Source organism: Salvelinus namaycush, chromosome 7, assembly GCF_016432855.1.
Source record: "Salvelinus namaycush isolate Seneca chromosome 7, SaNama_1.0, whole genome shotgun sequence".
Taxonomy (NCBI): Eukaryota; Metazoa; Chordata; class Actinopteri; order Salmoniformes; family Salmonidae; genus Salvelinus; species Salvelinus namaycush.
In genome coordinates, this window is record NC_052313.1 from 20,894,948 (window position 1) to 20,917,913 (window position 22,966).

The window sequence follows — 22,966 nt, forward strand, 5'->3', positions numbered from 1 at the left end:
CCATGAGCCTCCTAGGTCTTGTTTTGAAGTCAATGTATCAAGGGGAGGACGGAAACCAGCTGTCCTCTGGCTGCACCATGGTGCTACCCAACAGAGTGCTGTTGAGGCTACTGTAGACCTTAATTGCAAAACAGTGAGTTTCAATCAATTATTTGGTGACGTGAATATATTTAGTATAGTTTTATCTAAAAAGGTTAACTTTTTAAACGTTACACAATTTTATTAAATTCACTGAGTGTGGTTATCTCCCTGCTACTCTGAGGAGCCTCCACTGCTCTCTTTGGGATATTGATAGCTAGGAATGATGTGTAGACTGAACTAGAATGATATCCCTGTCCAGTCGCTGTGGATTGATGTCCAATCTCTGTGGTAATAATCAAGTTAGTGCTAGGATCCACGAGCTGTGGCTGTTTTTATCGCTCTCTTGTCCTGTTCAGAGATGGAACATTATAAAAACTAGCGCCGAGTTCACTCCCAGCTCACGGGCAGACTGGAGAATTGCCCAGCCTACGTTCTGGTGGTGAATGGGAAATGAGGAGGAAAGACTGCGACACATTGCAAGCTCTTTTTAAAAGCTGAAGTGTGTGTGTGTGAGTGAGTGAATTCTCAGAACCTATGTAAGTTATCAGGAAATGGACAATAGTGTAGGGATGTTGGTGCTCTTAGTGGGTTGTTCTCAAAACGTTACAAATCGCTTATTTCACTTGGGAGGTCATATCTAATTCTTGTCATAATACCCTCAGTCATTCCTTTTAGATGCCAAGCTATGGGTGGTGGTGATCCAGAATGTGGTGGATGGGGCTGATGACAGTGATCCTCCTGGGCGTGGTGTGGCCAGGCCTGGCGTCTGGAAGGTTAGCCCATGGTTAAGGAATAGGGAGTGTCCGCTGACTGGTGTCTGTGTGGGCACCTTCTCCCCCCCCCTCCCCGTGGTGGCTTTCTAGCATCTACATCTAGCAATCAGTAGGCCTAATGCAGCGCATCCTGAGTTAAAGATGCAATTTGTATGATCGCATAGCCTTTAATGTAGCAGTCAAAGAATATGATTCTGTGGGGGGGGGGGGGTGGATGTGATGTTCAGAACATAATTTGAGGCTATACATTTGCGTGTGTGTTGCTAAGTCTTTAGCTATTGACATTCATTGACTGTCTTGATCTTCCTGCTGTATACATGGCTACGCATGTTTCCTTACGCTGTCTGTAGTGATGGTTGTGACTTTCTGTATGTGTGGAGATTGTGTTATAACACCCTGCCAATGCTCTCACTGTTGCCGTTGATAAACAGGGTTTCCCTGCAGTATCTAGTAGTGAGGGGGGGAATTGATACAGTTACATACCGGGATTATATATTTTTTATATCGTTTCGTTTTGACTACCGCAATATGATTTTTGCGCTAGTTGGCTGTACCTGCACCAAAACTCCAGTATTTTGGCTCTCTCTTGGCCCTCTGCAGCAGGCGTATGTTGAGCAATATGTTTGGAACATTGAATCGCAATAAAATCACAGTATCGAATAGCAATACTTATACGTGAGAATCGCAATACATATCGTATCGGCACCTGAGTATCGCGATAATAACGTGTCGTGAGGTCCTTTTTTAAATTCCCGGCCCTAGTATCTGAGGCTGAGGAGAGAATAGACTGGTGTCACCTTGTGCTGTGTGAGAAGCAGTGAACAGGGAGCGTTTTGTCTGTCCCAGCGTCAGAGCGGGCTTCACACAGAGAGAACATCTCTCCGTCATACCCTGTGTTAAGAGGAAAGTGTGTGTGCACACATGTTTATTCATGCACAGTAAAGATGAGCATGTTTGAATATTTTCGTAAAGGGAGAAGCCCAGCTAGCGATGGTATCAGACTTCGCAGAGCTCTGTCTACACTGTGTACAAAACATTAGGAACACCGATTTCCATGACAGAATGACCAAGTGAATCCAGGTGAAAGCTATGATCCCTTATTGTCACCTGTTAAATCCACTTCAAAACAGTGTAGATGAAGGGGAGGAGACCGGTTAAAGAAGGATTTTTAAGCCTTGACAATTGAGACATGGATTGTGCATGTGTGCCATTCAGGGGCTCAATGGGCAAGTGCAATATTTAAGTGCCTTTGAATGGGGTATGGTCGTAGGTTCCAGGTGTGTCTAGAACTGCAACGCTGCTGGGTTTTTCATGCTCAACAGTTTCCCGTGTGTATCAAGAATGGTCCACCACCCACTGGACTTCCAGCCAACTTGACACAACTGTGGGAAGCATTGGAGTCAACATGGGCCAGCATCCCTGTGTACCTCTTTCGACACCTTGTAGAGTCCATGCCCTGACAAATTGAGGCTGTTCTGAGGGCAAAAGGGAAGGTGCAACTCAATATTAGGAAGGTGTTCCTAATGTTTTGTACACTCTGTGTATGTCAAACAGTGCATGTGAAAGCATCAAACAGAACACCACTCACTTGGCTGCCACGGTCGTTCACACTACTTACTGTAAATCACCTCGTTTCATGAGGTTCCTCTGTGGCACGGATGCACTTGGGCCTGCCAGACAGCTAATTGAAGTCAGTGCTGCTCACAACGCTGAGTTATTCCATGCACCAAGAATCTGCCACACCACAACTCTATAATACACGGCTCTCGATAGTCGATCGTTTTGGGATTATAGGACTGCATGCATGTGACGCGTCCGTGCTACTTAGTATGAGCACAGCGTGTGTTGTGTGTGTGTGTTTAAAAAAAATATATATCTGTATTAAAAAGGGTTGTAGGTGGTGGGGGTCAATGGCACTGTCACTGACCGAACATTTTTGCGGCCCTCCTGTTGACCGGTGTAGCTGTCTTAAAGCAAATTTCTTGCAATTTTACTTTTTAGTAATTTAGCAGACGCTCTTATCCAGAGCGACTTACAGGAGGAATTAGGGTTAAGTGTCTCGCTCAAGGGCACATCGAGATTTTTATTTTTTCACCTGGTCGGCTTGGAAATTCGAACCAGCGACCATTCGGTTACTGGCCTAACGCTCCCAACCGCTAGGCTACCTGCCGCCTCTACACACAATTCTACATACCCTGTCATGTGTCTGAGAATACATTTTTCAGTTTTAAAGCTAATTTCCTTCAATTCTACTCATTTTGCCAGTGTCTATGCTATCTGCGTGACTCAAACATAACAAAATCAATATTCCTGAATGCTTAACTTCTGGAATTTTTTTATTTATTTGAACCTTATTTTACCAGGTAAGTTGATTGAGAACACATTCTCATTTACAGCAACGACCTGGCTGACTAGATTTTATTTTGGAGATTGTTAGTTCTCAAAGATTATCTTATTTTTTTAAAGATATAGGTCCATTATATTTTCTACATACTTGATATCTGGTTGTAGACGTTTATATTGAATGTTTTTCCATCCCAAAATTATACAGATAATAAATAAACATATGCGGCGCTGAAAGTGGCCCGCCCAAGACTTCTATGCAGAAAACCCCCTGCTGCCTGTGTGTGTGCTGCAGTGCTGACTCTGACCTCCCTCATGCTGCTGTGTGCTGGGCGGAGATGGATTTCATCCAAACAGGATATGAACTTCCACAGATGAGCGTATGTACGTGGCTGGGGGGCCGGTGTTTCCTGCTAATCCCAATGCTTGTCAGTGTGTCCTTTCTCTATGTTCGTAACTGCACATAGGGTGGGGTTGGAATGGATGATGGATGTATTTGTATGCATGTTTGTGGGTGTGTGTGTGTGTGTGTGTGTGTGTGTGTGTGTGTGTGTGTGTGTGTGTGTGTGTGTGTGTGTGTGTGTGTGTGTGTGCCTACATTATCAGGTCAAGAATGTCCTTACAAGGTAGGAAAACAAGAACATTCTTGAAAAGTCCGGACTTTTTACATTTCCTGAATAAAAAAAAAAAAGCTGTTTTAGGGACTTTGAAATACAGCACTGCCAACCAGAGTGTAATCTCAGGCTGGTTATAAACATCTGCCGCTCTCACAGCTAATCAGTAATTACGCAGATGGTCATTTCTGAGTGGCACATACTGTATTTGGAGCATAGCCTCAGCTAATAGTCTTTAGCGGTCTACCTTTTTGGTGACGCTTCTGAGATATTTGGGCCCCGCCTGATACAAAGACCTAGGGAAAACACTGGCTATGGTTTAGCTTTGAGGAACGGCATTTTGATTTCTGTCTCCTCTAGATGGGAATGTCCCGCTGGTGTTCATAGAGCCGTGGGGAACAGTAGAGCGCAGGAAAATATGATTGGATCTAATTGAAGATGGTTTGTTACGCGGAGAGGAATGTTTTGGCAAGGATGAAGCTTTGAAAGGGGGAAGGGGAAAAGGGGTTAGAAGTTAACACCGAACAAGGAAGCTGGTCTGATGATGCATAGGAAAACACCCTTCCCCTACTCCAAATCATGCTATACTGACACTCGGGATGAATGGTGGACCATACAAATAAACACACAGACAGCCTTTTTCCCTGTGAATTTTCAGGATTAATTGGGGAGTAAAAATGTGTTCCTTTTTAAAAAAAAAAGTTTTATATTTTCAAGGGCCTCCCGAGTGGCGCAGTGGTCTAACGTACTGCATCGCAGTACTAGCTGTGCCACTAGAGATTCTGGGTTGGAGTCCAGGCTCTGTTGCAGCCGGCTGCGACCGGGAGACCCATGGGGCGGCGCACAATTGACCAAGACAGTAACTATCAATTGGATACCACGAAATTTGGGAGAATCTAAAAATATATATATTTTCCCTAACCCTTAGCCATGGGATTACGTGGGTTAAATCTTCCAAGACGTCACAGAGGGTGCAATGACGGACATGTCAGAATGCTGCATTTTGGCAATTTAGCAAGTCTATTCATTTAAAAAATCTGATTTGTTGAATTATCCATGTGGTCTATATTAAAAGGCACATAATTTAATATAACATGCTTTTAAGATTCAATACTGGTGCACAAATTCTACTTAAAATATCAAAGGGTTGCAAAAGGCACTCGTTTTAAGGAACAACCCACTTTATTTTCTTTATTTTCAATGTCAATGTGGTGCAATTGTGTAAAGTGGGACGTTTTAACCCAACCCAATATGCCAATGCTAATATGGTCCATTCTGTACTTGAATTTGAGAGTCCAGTCTTTGACTTGATATTGGCGACATGCCTAGGCTACTTGGGAAAAATCACAGTAGGTGTTTTTGTACAGAAACCCCAAATGTGCTGTGTCCACAAACAAATGGTCGACCTTGGCATGTTGTCCCGACTCTGATATACTGTTTTTCACTGATGGGAAAGACAATCTGCCTTAGTTTTCTCACACCGGACAAATAGTTAGCTGGTCTCTTCCGTCCCCCCTCTGCCCCCCTATGCAATATTGAAAGTGTTCTAGAGAGCGGGTGTTAGATTCACCGGAGGAATTCTGTTTTTCCGAAGAGACTCTACATATGCTGCCAGAACCTGGTCCCCTAGAGGACTCCTTGAGTGGACATTTTGTCTCACTCGTTAGATGGAAGCTCTCACATGATGTGCTGGGTTACACTAAATGCCCTGACAAACTGGGCTCTCTCAGGGCTCCTAGACAGCTGTGATGGCTCGCACCACAGATGGCGTTCAGTGCGCTGAGAAACAGACAGAAGCCAGGCTATAGGTTTGTCTTTGAGTGATCTGTCCTCACCTTTCCGGAACCGCTATTGTTGGTCTCACTCCACAGATGGATGTGCTTGGTCAAGTTGGCAGAAGCCAGACACAGTGAGAGTTGTGATAGAGCTTCATTGTTGTAACTCGTTGTCTTCTGCCATCTGTGAAGATTACCGTGGCCTTAGATCGCATTAAGTTAACATATGGAATTGTTTTAAGATGGTCATGAAAGGCATCATTTAGCCATTTGATTTTGAATTTTAGGACTCCTGTATGTATAAAAAAAAGTTATTTGAGGAAACATTGAATTTGGCCTTTACTGCTATAGCTCATAGATACACATCTGTACATGGAAAAACAGACAGCCTCCCCCCAAAATCACAAGGCATATGTTTTTGAAGTGTCTGTACTGTATCTGAGAGATATAAATAAGAAAACTCCGATTTTTCTTTGGACATGTTTGGTCACGTTATTCGTGACCCTTTTTTACCCCCTATGCACGTTATCCCCGTAAGCTTGTGTGCATTGTAGAGCAAAACAACCGACACCTTTGTGCTCGCAAGTTTCCCCTTTCAATATTGGTGGCATTAGTTTGTTGCTCCAACCATTCGGTCTGGACAGTTGATTTTTGTGAGAAGACCTCTTCAAAATTAGGACATCTGCGACAGAATTCAGACGACTGCCGTAAAAGCTTGTGGATGTCGAAGAGGAAAACAACCGACACTGCCCTGTTCGTGAGAGTCGTCTTTCGATGGTAGTGACTTATTAGTTTGTAGCTCAAACGGTTCGCGTTTTAGATGGGTGGTATCTCTCCAGGAAGCGGCTGACTCTGCCAGTTTGCTGAAACATCTGGGCATTGCAGTTTTCTCTTTCTGTCCAAATATAATCATGTATGGTTAAACTCTATTATTAACCATTGGCACATTTGTCCAGTCGAGCTAACCACACACACACACACACACACACACACACACACACACACACACACACACACACACACACACACACACACACACACACACACACACACAGTGGCATGAAGGGCATATTTGTCCGGTAATGTTCACCCAGCCCAACCGTATGGCTACAGATCTGTTGGATTTCTGTCCGTCCATGGATTTGTGCAAAGCTGCCGTTTTTATTGCGGCTCTCATCCTCCGACCCCGCTGCCAAGGCGCTGAAACTGCCGTTTTTCCTTCTGTCAGTTACAGCAGTGAAACCAACTCTCTGCAGCTTATCAAAGTATGAAGATTTTCCTTTCTCTATCTCTCTCTCTCTCCCTGATTTCTACAGAACAGCGTGTGTGTACGGTATGTCTGGAGACAGATGTCAAGCCAGGTTTACGAAAGGCTCCGAAATTCCATTCCAGGTTCTTTGATTCTCTGCCCTGCCTGTGTGAGATTTATAATCCCCCTGCTGATGATGTGGAGGGCCCTTGTGTAAATGTGTCAATCATCTCCCCTGCTCCTCCACTCCCCCCCCCCCCCCCCCCCCCCACCACTGTCTGAGGAATCAGTTGAGGTGTAAATCAATATAGAGAGGGAGGGAGACCGGGGTCAACAACCCCATCCCATTAGTCTGAGACATCCTCCAGCCGGGATCCATTTTGAACCATGTTCTGAGCTTGTTTCTCACAATATTGAGAGAAAGTACTCTGACAATTCTTTACTGAAGTAGTTTCTTGTTGCTGCTACGAAGAACACGACAATCCCACATAGCAACCACAGTGTTGGTGTACAGCGAAAAGGTTGGCCAGCCACCCACAGCCCAAATGGAAGGGCTTACTTCCTCATCTTCCAAAAATTACATTTGCTTTAATGTCCTGAAATAGCCATGGACTCCAGCTGGTAGATGTATGATGGGGAAGGAATGAACTGGCAGCACGACAAATGGTGACCAAGGTCCTCCAATCATGGAAGAGGGTGACTATTCACTGGGTGTGAGGTGGGTGAGTGGAAAGAGAGGAGCGGCAGAAGGAGAGGAAAAAGGCTGAGTGGGATGAGTTGGGGGGGGGGGGGGGGACGGAACATGATGGAAATCAAAAAGCGATAAGAAAAGAGAGCGAGAGGAGAGGTTGACGAAGAGGAGGAGAGGATTTGCTGGGCAAGGCAGAGAGAGGGAGAAGAATAAAGGTCCAGAGATAAGAAGTAGAGAAAAGAGGAGGAGCACCTTCATTTCCACACGGACACACTTGCACTCACACATTCCTAAAGGCTTGCTGACAGAGAACGGCCAAACCAAGGCTGCCCAGTGTGTTCTGGGATAAAAGCGAGCCGACTCGGGGCATGTGGATGACAGTGATTGAGAACACATGTGAATCGTCCTTCCAGCTGGGCAAGGTCTATTCAGCAGAACTCCAGACAGCCTCCTGAAGTACAAACGCAAATCGGCTGGTATTGTGCTCAGCTGTAGACCTGAAAAGGTTCTTTTTATTAAGCCAGTTCAGCACTGGTCAGCAAAAGTCATTCTGAAAAACATCCTTGATTCAACTCTTTGTCTGGTTTGAGACTGGAAGGGAAAAGCCATTCACCATGCATTCTCATTTAAGCTTTCCACAATACTAGTTTAACATTCACGAGGAAAGGACTTTTGGTATGGATGTGTGACAGAGCAGCCGGTTTGATACTGAACAGGAAAAGCATATCTCAATCGGCAAACATTTTGATTGAGCACACATCAATTTTGGTCGAAATCCTTTTTTTTCCCTTTAAGAAATCCCTAATACTTTGTCTCTCAAAGTCTTAACACTTGTGTAACATTTGTGAGCCATACTTCAGCAAAGCTATTTTCTTCTCTCACAGGAAGGATATGAACTTCCTCCCGATGCCAGCTGCACTGCTGTTTGTGCTACACTGTGTACTCTGATAAGGAGCGTTAGTGCATTCAAACATCATGGGTCAGTTTCCAAGTCTAGCTGCGGTATTTCACTGACAGGTTCTTTTGCTATGGTCCTAGTTTTTCTGCTGCGCGTCGTTCACTTCCTACAGCTGAACTTTACCAGAAGCCTCTAAAGAGGTTGTTAAATGAATAATCATTGCGGGAACAACTTACTGTAACCGTATCCACAAGTAGCTTACCACTTGGTGACAAGTGACAACTGCCGTTGAGTCATCCTACTAATAAAACAGTGATTTCACAAACCACCCAGCCTGTTTCTTTACAATGGAATCTAACCCAACAGACATTTACCCCCCCCATACGTTGCTCTGTTGTGGGTGCCGAATAGGGCGAGGTAAGGTCATAGACTGGACTGTTGGAATACGGCCAGGAACACTTAACTCCCCTCCTCCGACCATCAGTCCTCACTGCTCTCTGCAAGCCACTCACTGAACCTCTTGATCTAACTGAGAATTGATTTCCTGGGACCAATGTTGAGTTTATTGTATTTTCCCAGTACCCCGGCGTTCATAATTCAGTGTTGGCGAAAGCCTGCTGTAAAACCTTCCCAGTCTCTTTGCTCAATTATTGGATGTTGGGTTTGAGAACAGCCTTATCACTCTGATGGTAGACCAGCATGTTTGGAGGACGTTTGGTCCACGGCTCAGTGCCATACACTTTGAAGGGTTTGTTGGACTAGTCCTTTTGAATAAAGTGCACTTATGTCCAATCACAAGTCATAATGGACTACTGTACTCGACTTCACCCCCTTTCTCCTTTTAACTCATAAAAATACACAAGGCATTTTGAAGAGAATATTGTTTCTTTATGGATCATGGGGAGGATTTGTATGGGAGAAAATTTACGCATGCGCTGGTAATGAAGTAACTACCGATATACAGACGTAGATGACGCCAACTTATTGTTACGACGCTAACAGTGCAAACGCTACCTAACAAACTCTAGTTAATTCTCTCTTCTCCGAGATAAGGGAGACTCAAAGTCCAGAGTCCTGTCTGTCTGTGGCATGAATGGAATCCTCTGTCTGTTGGCTCCGGCCAGCATTCCCTCCCCTGAGAAAACGGTTGGTTTGACTACCCGGACGGCCCTCGGCTGACATTGGTCCCCTTTCATCTCCTCTGAGGAAGATCATTTGCTCTATGGCTCTTCTATGCCCGATTGGAGCCCGGGAAAGGAGAGAATGGGAAAACGATGACATTGACGGTGATCATTTTGATAGACTTCATGGTGGTTGTGATGGTAGTACTTGTTGTGATGGGTAGAACTGTGACTGATTACCGTCACTTGCCGAACTGAACAGTTCCCTCTCCTAGACGCTGTGAGAAAATCCCTGTTGCTTGAACATGAAAACAATCCCATCAAAAAGGGAATCTTGAAAAGAATGACTGTTCCTCTCCAGCTGATAAGACAGAGCCTTTCATAGCTCTTCTGCACCCTGTCACAATACTCTGCTCTCATTACTGTCAGTCTGCATGGAATCTTTGATATCGCCAGCGTCTTTCTCAGTCTTTGGAAGCAGGATACTTCAGTAAACAGTCTAGACACAGTACAGTGATGACAAACAACCTCAGGCAAATCTCAAAGAACCGTCACACCGGGTTCTTACGGCTGAGGAAGGCCCAGTGCTTCCCTGACTCGTAAGTGTAGTTGGCAGAGAGTTTGAGTGTAGCCCTGAAATTCAACGGGGCATAACTGTGTGGCGTGGTCCTCGGGGAAGGGTCAACTTTAGAGATCCTTTGTGTGTGTGTGTGGGCCTTGGTTAGACCTGGTTCATACCGCAGTGTGTGCACGTGCACACCTCCAAACTATTCACACACACACACACACCAACACATTCAGTCTGTTCCTCTCACTCACAACAAACTTTCTCACACTCTCACTCTTCTTCTCCTCTCTCCCACTCTCTCTCTCTCTCTCGCGCTCTCTCAAACACACACACTTTGTTGCTATGCAAATGCCCGTGGGTCTTAACAGAAGTGGTGGACTGGAGCCTATAAATGAAAGGGTGAGACAATTAGTCCGTTTTAAAGAGCAGTAGGCAATTTATCAAACAGCCGTAATTTACAGAAGCAAAACACTGTTCTCTCCGTGAAACTTCAATAATATATCTCATTTTGGTTTTGGGCTTCATTATTTTATCGGCCTTCTAACATTGAAGATTTAGTTATAATGGATAGAAATGAGATCCCTGGAAATATGCTTTGTAGGACACTGTGTATTTAGATGTGATTATACTGACGTATGATTCAAGTATAGGTTTCTGTGTCTTTAATGAATGCACATGCTTATGCCTGTCGTTTAAAAAAATATATATAATAATTTTGGATTCTCAAATGATTGCATTGCTAGTAGACCTTATTCCTGGTGCTTTGCTGAGTTTAAATGGTACAAGTCATCAATTGAAATAGCCGGGGGCTTACTGTTTCAAGAAGGCACATATGCTACCTACCTCTGTAAATGATAATATCCTGGAATCACCATAACTCAAGAATGAAATATTGGTGGTAGAAGTGAGTTGTCTTCACCGTAGTCTTTGTTAATTTATGACGGCATTGAACAACATGTCACTACCGATTTTGGAGGGAAGCCAAAGGCATCATGGTCTGTACACGGCGGGTCATTACGGCTTCCGTTCGGCTTCTATTATGCACCGTAATTGATTTTGCTGGTGTGTACCAGCTACGTAAAGGGATCGCGAGCTTGGTGATGAAAAACGCCGCGACATGATTCAATTAAACCCTCTTTAGTTACTATATGACAAGGTTGTAATTCAATCAAAGGTCCCTGCTCTATGTCCCACAGCTCTTGTATAAGGCACTTATCATGTCTCCCCCCCACCCCCTCCCGTGTCTCTAGACGGTGGACATCCACAAGGAGAAGGTGGCCAGGCGAGAGATCGGGATCCTCACCACCAACAAGAACACGTCGAGGACCCACAAGATCATCGCCCCTGCCAACATGGAGCGGCCGGTCCGTTACATCAGGAAGCCCATCGACTACAACATGCTGGACGATGTGGGCCACGGGGTCAAGGTGAGCGTCGCGTCTCCTGTCTTTCTCTCTTTATCCCTCGTCTACATTTTGGGGTCCTTTCCTCATTTCTTATTTGTGTCAAGTATTCCAGTGGTTCTCCATCTCTGTTCTTCTCTCTTTTCTTTAACACGCTGTGGATTCGTCCCCTTATTTCTATACACCTCCTTTACATTTCTCTGTCACTCTCCCTCTGTGCGTGTGTTTATTTTCTTCTCTCCACTTTCTCTCTCTCTCTCTGTTTGTATGTCTAGTTCCCTTTTATCCCCTCCCCCTTTACTCCATATCCCTGTCTTTCTCCCTCTTCCTCCTTCTCGCTCTCTTTGTCTTTCTCACTGTCTCATTTTCGTCCATAGAATACACATAGCTGACCATGCAGGAATATTCCAGGGCGGGGGGTTGGAATCAACTAAGGATTGATATAATTGATAGCTTTCTAAAAACTGAGCTACTCTTAGAGAGCTCTGTGAAAAGGGTGAGTAAAGGGGTCGTTCCACCAATTAGGTACCTTTTTGAGTAGTGTAACTTGGTGTAGGGTGTGAAAATGCACTTTCACGCTGGTGAAAATGCACTTTGATGATGAAATTTGAACTTCCTTATGTTATGATACATTTTACCAAGACAAATATGATTCTTCATGTTCTGAGTCATTCGGTGGGTTCTTTCTCTAGCATATCATTAACATTATATCTGAAAAGTCTGACTTTCGTAACCTAATACATCCGATAATTAATCCGATAATTAGCACTGAGCTCTGCTGACTGAGCGGTGCAGGTTCCTCGCAACAGCTTATGAGGATTTTATATTTTGTGGTCGTTCAAAGTTGTTTCCGCAGGTCAATAAAAGTTAAATTAGGATGACACAAGCTGAATTAAATGTAAAAGGCTTTGAAAATAAAAAGATTATGCAGTATACGCTCAGTGTTCTGTTGAGAGAGAGACGCTTGTTTTTGTTAGAAGTCTTCGGAAAAATAAAAGGAATTTCGAATGAATATGTTCTAAAATATGAAAATACTACATGTTATGTCTCAAAATTGATATCCATTTTACCTCTATTGTTTTATCTCCTGCGGATTGGAGAAGAAATATGATGAGTTCAACAGAAAGTGAGCCTGTCAGGTAGCCAGTAGTATTCTTGCACAGAAACATGCCTAGCTGACGCAGTGCAATTTTTCTGATCTTTTTTACCACTTAATTTTTTTTTAAAATCAGGCCTCCATTGATTTACTCACTCTGACTCTGGCCATCATACAAGGCTAAAAACTCCAATAACTTTTGAACAGATTATGATTGAGACATTAGGTTTCTAATAGGATTATCTACACAATTAACATTTTATTTTACCCATCAAAAGATGCATTTTTGATAGGAGATACTACTTTATTTCACCTAATTTTAACAAGGGTACATGTATAAAAAAAAAATATATATATATATATATATATATATACTATACTGTAATCTTCGGGAAATGACTTTGTCAAAGCAACAAAATAACTAGTGTTTTACAATGATGGTGAAAACGTGGTTGTGGTCAGAAATGAAGTAGGTTAAAATCTTTTTAGAAGTCAGAGGATGCACAGAGGGACATGTCAAAATGCTGAATTTTGTCAAGTCTTTATTCATATCAAATGTTATTTGTCACATACACATGGTTAGCAGATGTTAATGCGAGTGTAGCGAAATGCTTGTGCTTCTAGTTCTGACCATGCAGTAATATCTAACAAGTAATCTAACAATTTGTTTGTTAGATATTAAACATCTGATTTATTGAATTTTCCATGTAGTCTATATTAAAAGGCACTACGTTTAATTTACCAGGCTTTTAAAATTCAATATTTGTGCACAATTTCTAGTTCGCAAAAGGCACCCATTTTGTGGACCAACCCAGAGATTTAATTTGAGACTTTTTAAAAGCACTTACTTCTGAACCGCCCTCGTGATTGGTTTCTCCTATGTCTCTCTGATATTGAGCTGGGCTCTCAGAAATCCTTTAGAGAGTAACAATTTAATGAAGCCATGGTAACACTGAAATATTGTTTTCTTTTTAAGTTTCTTTCAAAGCATTCTCTCAAGACTTCCGCTCTTTAAATGCAGCCCCATACTATGTTGCTGGCAAACAAATTATCGAGCAGTAGAGGCCCTAGGGTTAATGTTAAAGGTCATCAGCGGCTTCAGAGCACCGATGACCGGGGCCATTTTGTGACCTCCATCTCCCCTCCGATTCTAACTCCCCCCCCCATAAATCAATCAATCAATCGCTGCTGTCGGGCAGATTGGATTAAGTGGCCACCGTTGTCGACCAGTAGAAGGATGGGCAATGATTAGGCAGGATAAAAGCCATCATGTCACTCTCAATTTACAAGCCCACAAATCACATAGGACTTGTATGTCACAACAGAGTGGTGTGTGTGGGCTGATGTAAACTGAAAAGGCTTCATATTACCATGTTATCAACCATGGTGCTCTGTCATGTCATAATGTCCACACACAGGTGACAAATCATGGTTGGTCTAAATTACTGTAAACTGTTATAACATTATCAAGATACATGTCATATTACATTATGACAACAGAGATGATTGAAAACTGAATAAAGAGTAATGTACATATACTGTAAGCTTTGATTTAACGATGGAACATCATGTTTCGACTTTAGTCCATCAGTTTGAAGTCTGCTGATATTTCAAATGCCCTTTTGTCAATAAGTGCAGAGTGAAGGTCTATGGCACCTTAGAATGATCTACTGTAGGTTTATTCTACCATTAAAGGTTCTCACTCCCTCTCTTTCACATTATGGAGCCCATTACCATTATATGCATCCTTCCAAGAATCATTTGATGTTTCCATTTGGAGGACCTAACACCCACTTGTCCCACTGGGTGTAATCCACAGTGATTCATTGTGCAGTACACGTCTGGTGGGTGTGAATGGGGGATTAGGCTAGAGGCTGTTAAGAGTGGGAGGGACTACGCGCGCACAGAACCACACACACACACACAGACACACACTGTACATAAGGCCTGGGAAGGCATTTATTACCCATCTCCTCTCAACTGTGTATGTCACAGCCCAGAGAGGAAGTCAATATTTAACATCAATACTCTGCATTAATTGATATTCTGCCTACAATAACGGAAGGGGGGGGGGGTAGCAGAAAGCTGTTAGGGCCCTATAGAATCACTATGCCTTGCTTTACTTACTGACCATAATCAATGCTGCCAAGATGGCAGTTTGAATCATGTCTAATCTCCAGCCAACTGTAAAACTGGCCACATGAGACTGTGTTTAGATACCACCCGTTCATTTAAATAATATGTGTATTTGTATGACTAAATGTGTTAATAAAAGCTTTTAGTAAGGAAACATTGACAAAACGCATAAGCTTGTATTCTTATTAAACGTCCAATGCAGCTGTTTATATTTCAATATCAAATCATTTCTGAGAATGAAGTACCTTACTGTTACTGTTTTACATTAAAATGGTCAAAGAGAAACAAAAGTAGCTTCTTAGCAAATTTCTCAAGCAAGAATTTCGCTAGGACCGTCTAGGAGTAGTTTATAAATGACCTGTTATTGGCAGAGCGGTTTGGAACTCTCTTTTCAAACAACACATGCATCCCAAAGTTGTCACGTTGGCTGGATGTCCTATGGGTGGTGTACAATTCTTGATACACACGAGAAACGGTTGAGCGTGAAAAACCCAGCAGTGTTGCAGTTCTTGACACAAACCGTTGCCCCTGGCACCTACTACCATACCCTGTTCAAAGGCACTTACATTTTTTGTCTTGCCCATTCACCCTCTGAATGACACACACAGTGCATTTGGGAAGTATTCAGACCCCCTGACTTTTTTCACATTTTATTACGTTACAGCCTTATTCTCAAATTGATTGAATAAAACATTGTCCTCGTCAATCTACACACAATACCCCATAATGACAAAGTGAAAACAGGTTTTCATACATTTTGCACATTTTATTAAAAACAAACACCTTAAATATTCAGACCCTTTGCTAAGAGACTCGAAATTGAGGTCAGGTGCGTCCTGTTTCCATTGATCATCCTTGAGATGTTTCTACAACTTGGAGTCCACCTGTGGTAAATTCAATTGATTGGACATGATTTGGAAAGGCACACACCTGTCTATATAAGGTCCCACAGTTGACAGTGCATGTCAGAGGAAAAACCAAGCCATGAGGTCGAAGGAATTGTCCGTAGAGCTCAGAGACAGGATTGTGTCGAGTCACAGATCTGGGGAAAGGTACCAAAAATGTCTGCAGCATTGAAGGTCCCCAAGAACACAATGGCCTCCATCATTCTTAAATGAAAGAAGTTTGGAACACCCAGACTCTTCCTAGAGCTGGCCACCCAGCCAAACTGAGCAATCGAGGGAGAAGGGCCTTGGTCAGGGAGGTGACCAAGAACCCGATGGTCACTCTGACAGAGCTCGAGAGTTCATCTGTGGAGATGGGAGAACCTTCTAGAAGGACAACCATCTCTGCAGCACTCCATCAATCAGACCTTTATGGTAGTGTGGCCAGATGGAAGCCACTCAGTAAAAGGCACATGACAGCCCGCTTGGAGTTTGCCAAAAGACACCTAAAGGACTCTCAGACCATGAGAAACAATATTCTCTGGTCTGATGAAACCAAGATTGAACTCTTTGACCTGAATACCAAGTGTTATGTTTGGAGGAAACCTCGCACCATCACTACGGTGAAGCATGGTGGTGGCAGCATCATGCTGTGGGGATGTATTTCAGCAGCAGAGACTGGGAGACAGGTTGGGATCAAGGGAAAGATTAACAGAGCAAAGTACAGAGATGAATGAAAACCTACTCAAGAGCGCTCAGGACCTCAGACTGGGGCAAAGGTTCACCTTCCAACAGGACAATGACCCTAAGCACACAGCCAAGACAACGCAGGAGTGGCTTCGGGACAAGTCTCTGAATGTCGTTGAGTGGCCCAGCCAGAGCCCAGACTTGAACACAATCTAACATCTCTGGAGAGACCTGAAAATAGCTGTGTAGCGACGCTAACCCTCCCAAACTGACAGAGCTTGAGAATGTCATACCCAAGAAGATTCGAGGCGGTAATTGCGACCAAATGTTCTTCAACAAAGTACTGAGTAAAGAGTCTGAATACTTATGTAAATGTGATATTTCATTTATATATATATATATACACTGCTCACAAAAATAAAGGGAACACTTAAACAACACAATGTAACTCCAAGTCAATCACACTTCTGTGAAATCAAACTGTCCACTTAGGAAGCAACACTGATTGACAATAAATTTCACATGCTGTTGTGCAAATGGAATAGACAAAAGGTGGAAATTATAGGCAATTAGCAAGACACCCCCAATAAAGGAGTGATTCTGCAGGTGGTGACCACAGACCACTTCTCAGTTCCTATGCTTCCTGGCTGATGTTTTGGTCACTTTTGAATGCTGGCGGTGCTTTCACTCTAGTGGTAGCATGAGACGGAGTCTACAACCCACACAAGTGGCTCAGGTAGTGCAGCTCATCCAGGATGGCACATCAATGCGAGCTGTGGCAAGAAGGTTTGCTGTGTCTGTCAGCGTAGTGTCCAGAGCATGGAGGCGCTACCAGGAGACAGGCCAGTACACCAGGAGACGTGGAGGAGGCCGTAGGAGGGCAACAACCCAGCAGCAGGACCGCTACCTCCGCCTTTGTGCAAGGAGGAGCAGGAGGAGCACTGCCAGAGCCCTGCAAAATGACCTCCAGCAGGCCACAAATGTGCATGTGTCTGCTCAAACGGTCAGAAACAGACTCCATGAGGGTGGTATGAGGGCCCGAGGTCCACAGGTGGGGGTTGTGCTTACAGCCCAATAAATGCCTATAATTTCCACCTTTTGTCTATTCCATTTGAACAACAGAATGTGAAATTTATTGTCAATCAGGGTTGCTTCCTAAGTGGACAGTTTGATTTCATAGAAGTGTGACTGCCTTGGAGTTACATTTTGTTGTTTAAGTGTTCCCTTTATTTTTTTGAGCAGTGTATATATATAATTTGCTACAATTTCAAACAGCTTTGTCATTATGGGATATTGTTTGTAGATTGAGGGAAAAAACAATCCATTTTAGAATAAGGCGGTAACGTAACAAAATGTGGAAAAGGTCGAGGTCTGAATACTTTCCGAATGCACTGTACACACAATCCATGTCGCAATTGTCTCGACTTAAAAATCCTTCTTTAACCTGTCTCCTCCCATTCATCTAAACTGATTTGAAGTGGAATTAACAAGTGATATCAATAAGGGATCATAGCTTTCACCTGGATTCACCTTGTCAGTCTGTCATGGAACGAGTTTTTAATGTTTTGTATACTTAGTATATGTGACAATATGTACTGTATATACAGTACCGGTCAAAAGTTTGGACACTTACTCATTCATGGGTTTTTCTTTATTTTCTACATTGTAGAATAATAGTAAAGACATCAAAACAATGAAATAACACACATATGGAATCATGTAGTAACCAAAAGTGTTTAACAAATCAAAATATATTTTCTATTTGAGATTCTTCAAAGTAGCCACCCTTTGCCTTGATGACACCTTTGCACACTCTTGACATTCTCTCAACCAGCTTCATGAGGAATGCTTTGCAAATAATCTTGAAGGAGTTCCCACATATGCTGAGCACTTGTTGGCTGCTTATCTTCACTCTGCGGACCAACTCATCCCAAACCATCTTAGTTGGGTTGAGGTCGGGTGATTGTCATCTGATTGTCATTGAGGCCAGGTCATCTGATGCATCACTCTCCTTGGTCAAATAGCCCATACACAGCCTGGAGGTGTGTTTTGGGTCATTGTCCTGTTGAAAAACAAATGATAGTCCCACTAAGCGCAAACCAGATGGGATGGCGTATCACTGCAGAATGCTGTGGTAGCCATGCTGGTTACTTGAATTCTAAATAAATCACAGACCGTGTCACCAGCAAAGCACCATCACACCTCCTCCATGCTCCAAAGTTAATCCGTTCACCTACTCTGCGTCTCACAAAGACACAGAGTTTGGAACCAAAAATCTCAAATTTGGACTCATCAGACCAGAGGACAGATTTCCACCGGTCTAATGTCCATTGCTCGTGTTTCTTGGAAAAAGCAAGTCTTCTTCTTATTGGTGGTTTCTTTGCAGCAATTCGACTATGAAGGTTCTGACTTTAGAATATGTGGACAACTATAAATACCTAGGTTTCTGGCTAGACTGTAAACTCTCCTTCCAGACTCATATTAAGCATCTCTAATCTAAAATTAGAGCTTCCTATTTCGCAACAAAGCCTCCTTCACTCATGCTGCCAAACATACCCCCGTAAAACTGACTATCCTACTGATCCTTGACTTCGGCGATGTCATTTACAAAATAGCCTCCAACACTCTACTCAACAAATTGGATGCAGTCTTTAGCAGTGCCATCCGTTTTGTCACAAGCCCCATATACTACCCACCATTGCGATCTGTATGCTCTCGTTGGCTGGTCCTCGCTACATATTCGTTGCCAAACCCACTGGCTCCAGGTCATCTATAAGTCTTTGCTAGGTAAAGCTCCGCCTTATCTCAGCTTACTGGTCACCATAGCAACACCCACCCGTAGCACGCGCTCCAGCAGGTATATTTCACCGGTCATCCCCAAAGCCAACACTTCCTTTGGCCGCCTTTCCTTCCAGTTCTCTGCTCCCAATGACTGGAACGAATTGCAAAAATCACTGAAGTTGGAGACTTATCTCCCTCACTAACTTCAAGCAGTGGCTGTCAGAGCATCTTACCGATCGCTGCCTCTGTACACAGCCCATCTGTAAATAGCCCATCCAACCAACTACCTACCTTTTCCCCATATTTGTTTTTTTGTTTTTTTCTGCTCTTTTGCACACCAGTATTTCTACTTGCACATCCTCATCTGCACATCTATCACTCCAGTGTCAATTGCTGAATTGTAATTACTTTGCCACTATGGCCTATTTGCCTTACCTCCTTACTTCATTTGCACACACTGTATACAGATTTCTATTGTGTTATTGACTATGTTTGTTTATCCCATGTGTAACTCTGTTGTTTTTGTCGCACTGCTTTGCTTGATCTTGGCCAGGTCGCAGTTGTAAATGACAACTTGTTCTCAACTGGCCTGCTTAAATGAAGGTGTAATAAAAAAAAAAAAAATTCACGCAGTCTCCTCTTAACAGTTGATGTTGATGTGTCTGTTAGTTGAACTCTGAAGCAGAGGTAACGCTGGGTCTTCCTTTCTTGTGGGGGTCCTCATGAGAGCCAATTTCATCAAAGAGCTTGATGGTTTTTGTGACTGCACTTGAAGAAACTTTCAAAGTTTTCCCGAATTGACTGACCTTCATATCGTAAAGTAATGGACTGTCGTTTGTCTTTGCTTATTTGAGCTGATCTTGTCGTAATAGGGACTTAGCCCTATTTGGTAAAAGACCATCTTCTGTATACCACCCCTACCTTGTCACAACACAACTGATTGGCTCAATCGCATTAACAACGGATGAAAATCCACAAATTAACTTTTAACAAGGCAGACCTGTTAATTGAAATGCATTTCAGGTGACTATGAGTTGGATTGCAAAGTAAAGGAAAAGCAGCCAACAAGTGCTCAGCATATGTGGGAACTCCTTCAAGACTGTTGGAAAAGCATTCTTCATGAAGCTGGTTGAGAGAATGCCAAGAGTGCAAAGCTGTCTTCAAGGCAAAGGGTGGCTACTTTGAAGAACGTAAAATATAACATCTATTTTGATTTGTTTAACTTTTTTTTTTTGGTTACTACATGATTCCATACGTGTTATTTCATAGTTTTGATGTCGTCACTATTGTTCTACAATGTAGAAAATAGTACAAATATAGAATAACCTTTGGGAAAAAATATATATAATAAAAAATATATATCTTATTGGTCTATTAACTACACTGAACAAAAATAAACGTGACATGTAAAGTGTTGGTCCCATGTTTCTTGAGCAGAAATGAAAGATCCCCAACATTTTTCATACGAACAAAAAGCGTATCGCTCTAAAATGTTGTGCGCAAATTGGTTTGCCAAGATAATCCATTAACCTGACAGGTGTGTCATATCAAGAAGCTGATTAAACAGCATGATCATTATACAGGTACACCTTGTGCCACACTAAAATGTGCAGTTTTGTCACACAACACAATTCCACAGATGTCTCAAATTTTTAGGGAGCATGCAATTGGCATGCTGACTGCAGGAATGTCCACCAGAGCTGTTTCCAGAGTATTGAATGTTTTCTTTACCACTTCAGTGGGCAAATGCTCACCTTTGATGGCCACTGGTACGCTGGAGAAGTGTGCTCTTCATGGATGAATCGCGGTTTCAACTTTCCCGGGCAGATGGCAGACAGTGTGTATGGTGTCGTGTTGGTGAGCGGTTTGCTGATGTCAACATTGTAAACAGAGTGCCCCATGGTGGCGGTGGGGTTATGGTATGTGCAGGCATAAACTACTAACAACGAACACAATTGCATTTTATCGATGGCAATTTGAATGCGCAGAGATACCTTGACGAGATCCTGGGGCCCATTGTCGTGCCATTCATCAACGACCATCACCTCATGTTTCAGCATGATACTGCACGGCCCCATGATGCAAGGATCTGTACATAATTCCTGGAAGCTGAAAATGTCCCAGTTTCTCCATGTCCTGCATACTCACCAGATAGGTCACCCATTGAACCTGTTTGGATTGTTCCGGAACGATGTATACGACAGCGTGCTCAACAGCCTGATCAACTCTATGCGAAGGAGATGTGTCGCGCTGCATGAGGCAAATAGTGGTCAAACCAGATACGGACTGGTTTTCTGATCCACGCCCCCACCTTTGTTTAAATTTTTTTTTTTTTAAGGTATCTGTCACCAACGGATGCTTATCTATATTTCCAGTCATGTGAAATCCATAGATTAGGGCCTAATGAATTAATTTCAATTGACTGATTTCCTTATATGAACTGTAACTCAGTAAAATCTTTGAAATTGTTGCATGTTGCGTTTTTATTTATTTATTTTATTATTTATTTTCAGTGTAATTTACTGCATGGTGATGTCACCATTGAAGGCCAAAACTCCCTCCCACCAAACAGGCAGAAATTTCAGGTGGTCTTTTGCAACAGCTCTTACACTAAAACGGCATGATCATAACTTTCACAGTATTATTCCAAGCTCGTACTGTGGAAATATATATAAAACACAGATAAATCACGGTTTTGAGTGCACTGGGCCTTTAAAAAGAAAGACACGCCAATAGAAACATCTGATTTATTTAGAACAGAATTTATAAGAAAATCCCCCCCCCCCCCCACACACACACACACACACGATTGGTACCGAAGTCATGTACAGTATGTTGCAGTATCCCTGTTGGAGAGAGGGGAGACTAGTAAAAGAGAGGAGGAATGGAAGGTTCAAGATCTTAATGATATTCACTGAACTCTATGACATTCTATTGACCGTCTAAGCTGCTGACTCATACAGAGGATCACCATGTTCTCTCCTAAAGCGTATGGCCGCTGTCGTCTTTTTCCCAACACTATGACAGAAGAGGAGATTTATTTTCCCAGTCAGCTGCCGCTTAATCTAGTCAGCGCATTCAGGAATGCAGGGGAGATGTCAGATGTTGCTTTAGACTTTGTTTCCTCAACGAATGTGTTGTTTTTCGTCCTTGGTAAGTTGTATTAGATACACGGGGAACAAAATATAGCCTTAACTCGGCTGCCAGGGATGATGTGTACTTCCTAAAAAACGTTTACGACTGTTACGAAACAGTTTCGAGTCACTGTTTGGGGGGGGAACGTATTTTGAGTGCTTGTAGATGGCATGTTTATAACATAGTAAGTGTCATCAACATGTCTTGAAGGTGACTTCCGTAGTGCTATTTGATGACTCAGACTTTTTCCTCATAGTGCCCTTAGCCCAGCACATCTTCTCATCCCTGTGTAAGCAGTATTGGCATATAGCCTGCCCTTTACACGTTCACGTCATAGCCCAGGTCTAGCACTGTGTTAGTGCATTTATGAATATGGATCTATCAATCACATGTATTTTATGAAGCAGTTGTCACAACGTGCTTTACAGAAACCCAGCCTAAAACCCCAAAGAGCAAGCAATGCAGATGCAGAAGCACAGTGGCTAGGAAAACTCCCTAGATGGAACCAGACAAATCACTCCAATCTGTCAGTATGATCATTATTCAGGCAATCCATGTTATAATGACTGGATCTGTGCAGTGATTTGGCTGACATCTATGTATAGTACCAGTCAAAAGCTTGGACACACCTACTCATTCAAGGGTTTTTCTTTATTTTTTTACTATTTTCTACCTTGTAGAATAATAGTGAAGACATCAAAACTATGAAATGACACACATGGAATCATGTA

General features: G+C 42.9%; 1 protein-coding gene across 16 annotated transcripts in view; it reads left to right on the top strand.

Moving 5' to 3' along the window:
- Positions 1–22,966, top strand: part of LOC120051079 (abl interactor 1-like) — a 62,451-nt gene that overhangs the window by 16,057 nt on the left and 23,428 nt on the right. For all 16 annotated transcript variants that reach the window (XM_038997711.1, XM_038997715.1, XM_038997724.1 and 13 more), the window contains exon 3: positions 11,364–11,540. In XM_038997711.1, the coding sequence (XP_038853639.1) occupies positions 11,364–11,540 (177 nt within the window). The remainder of the gene's footprint in view (positions 1–11,363; positions 11,541–22,966) is intronic.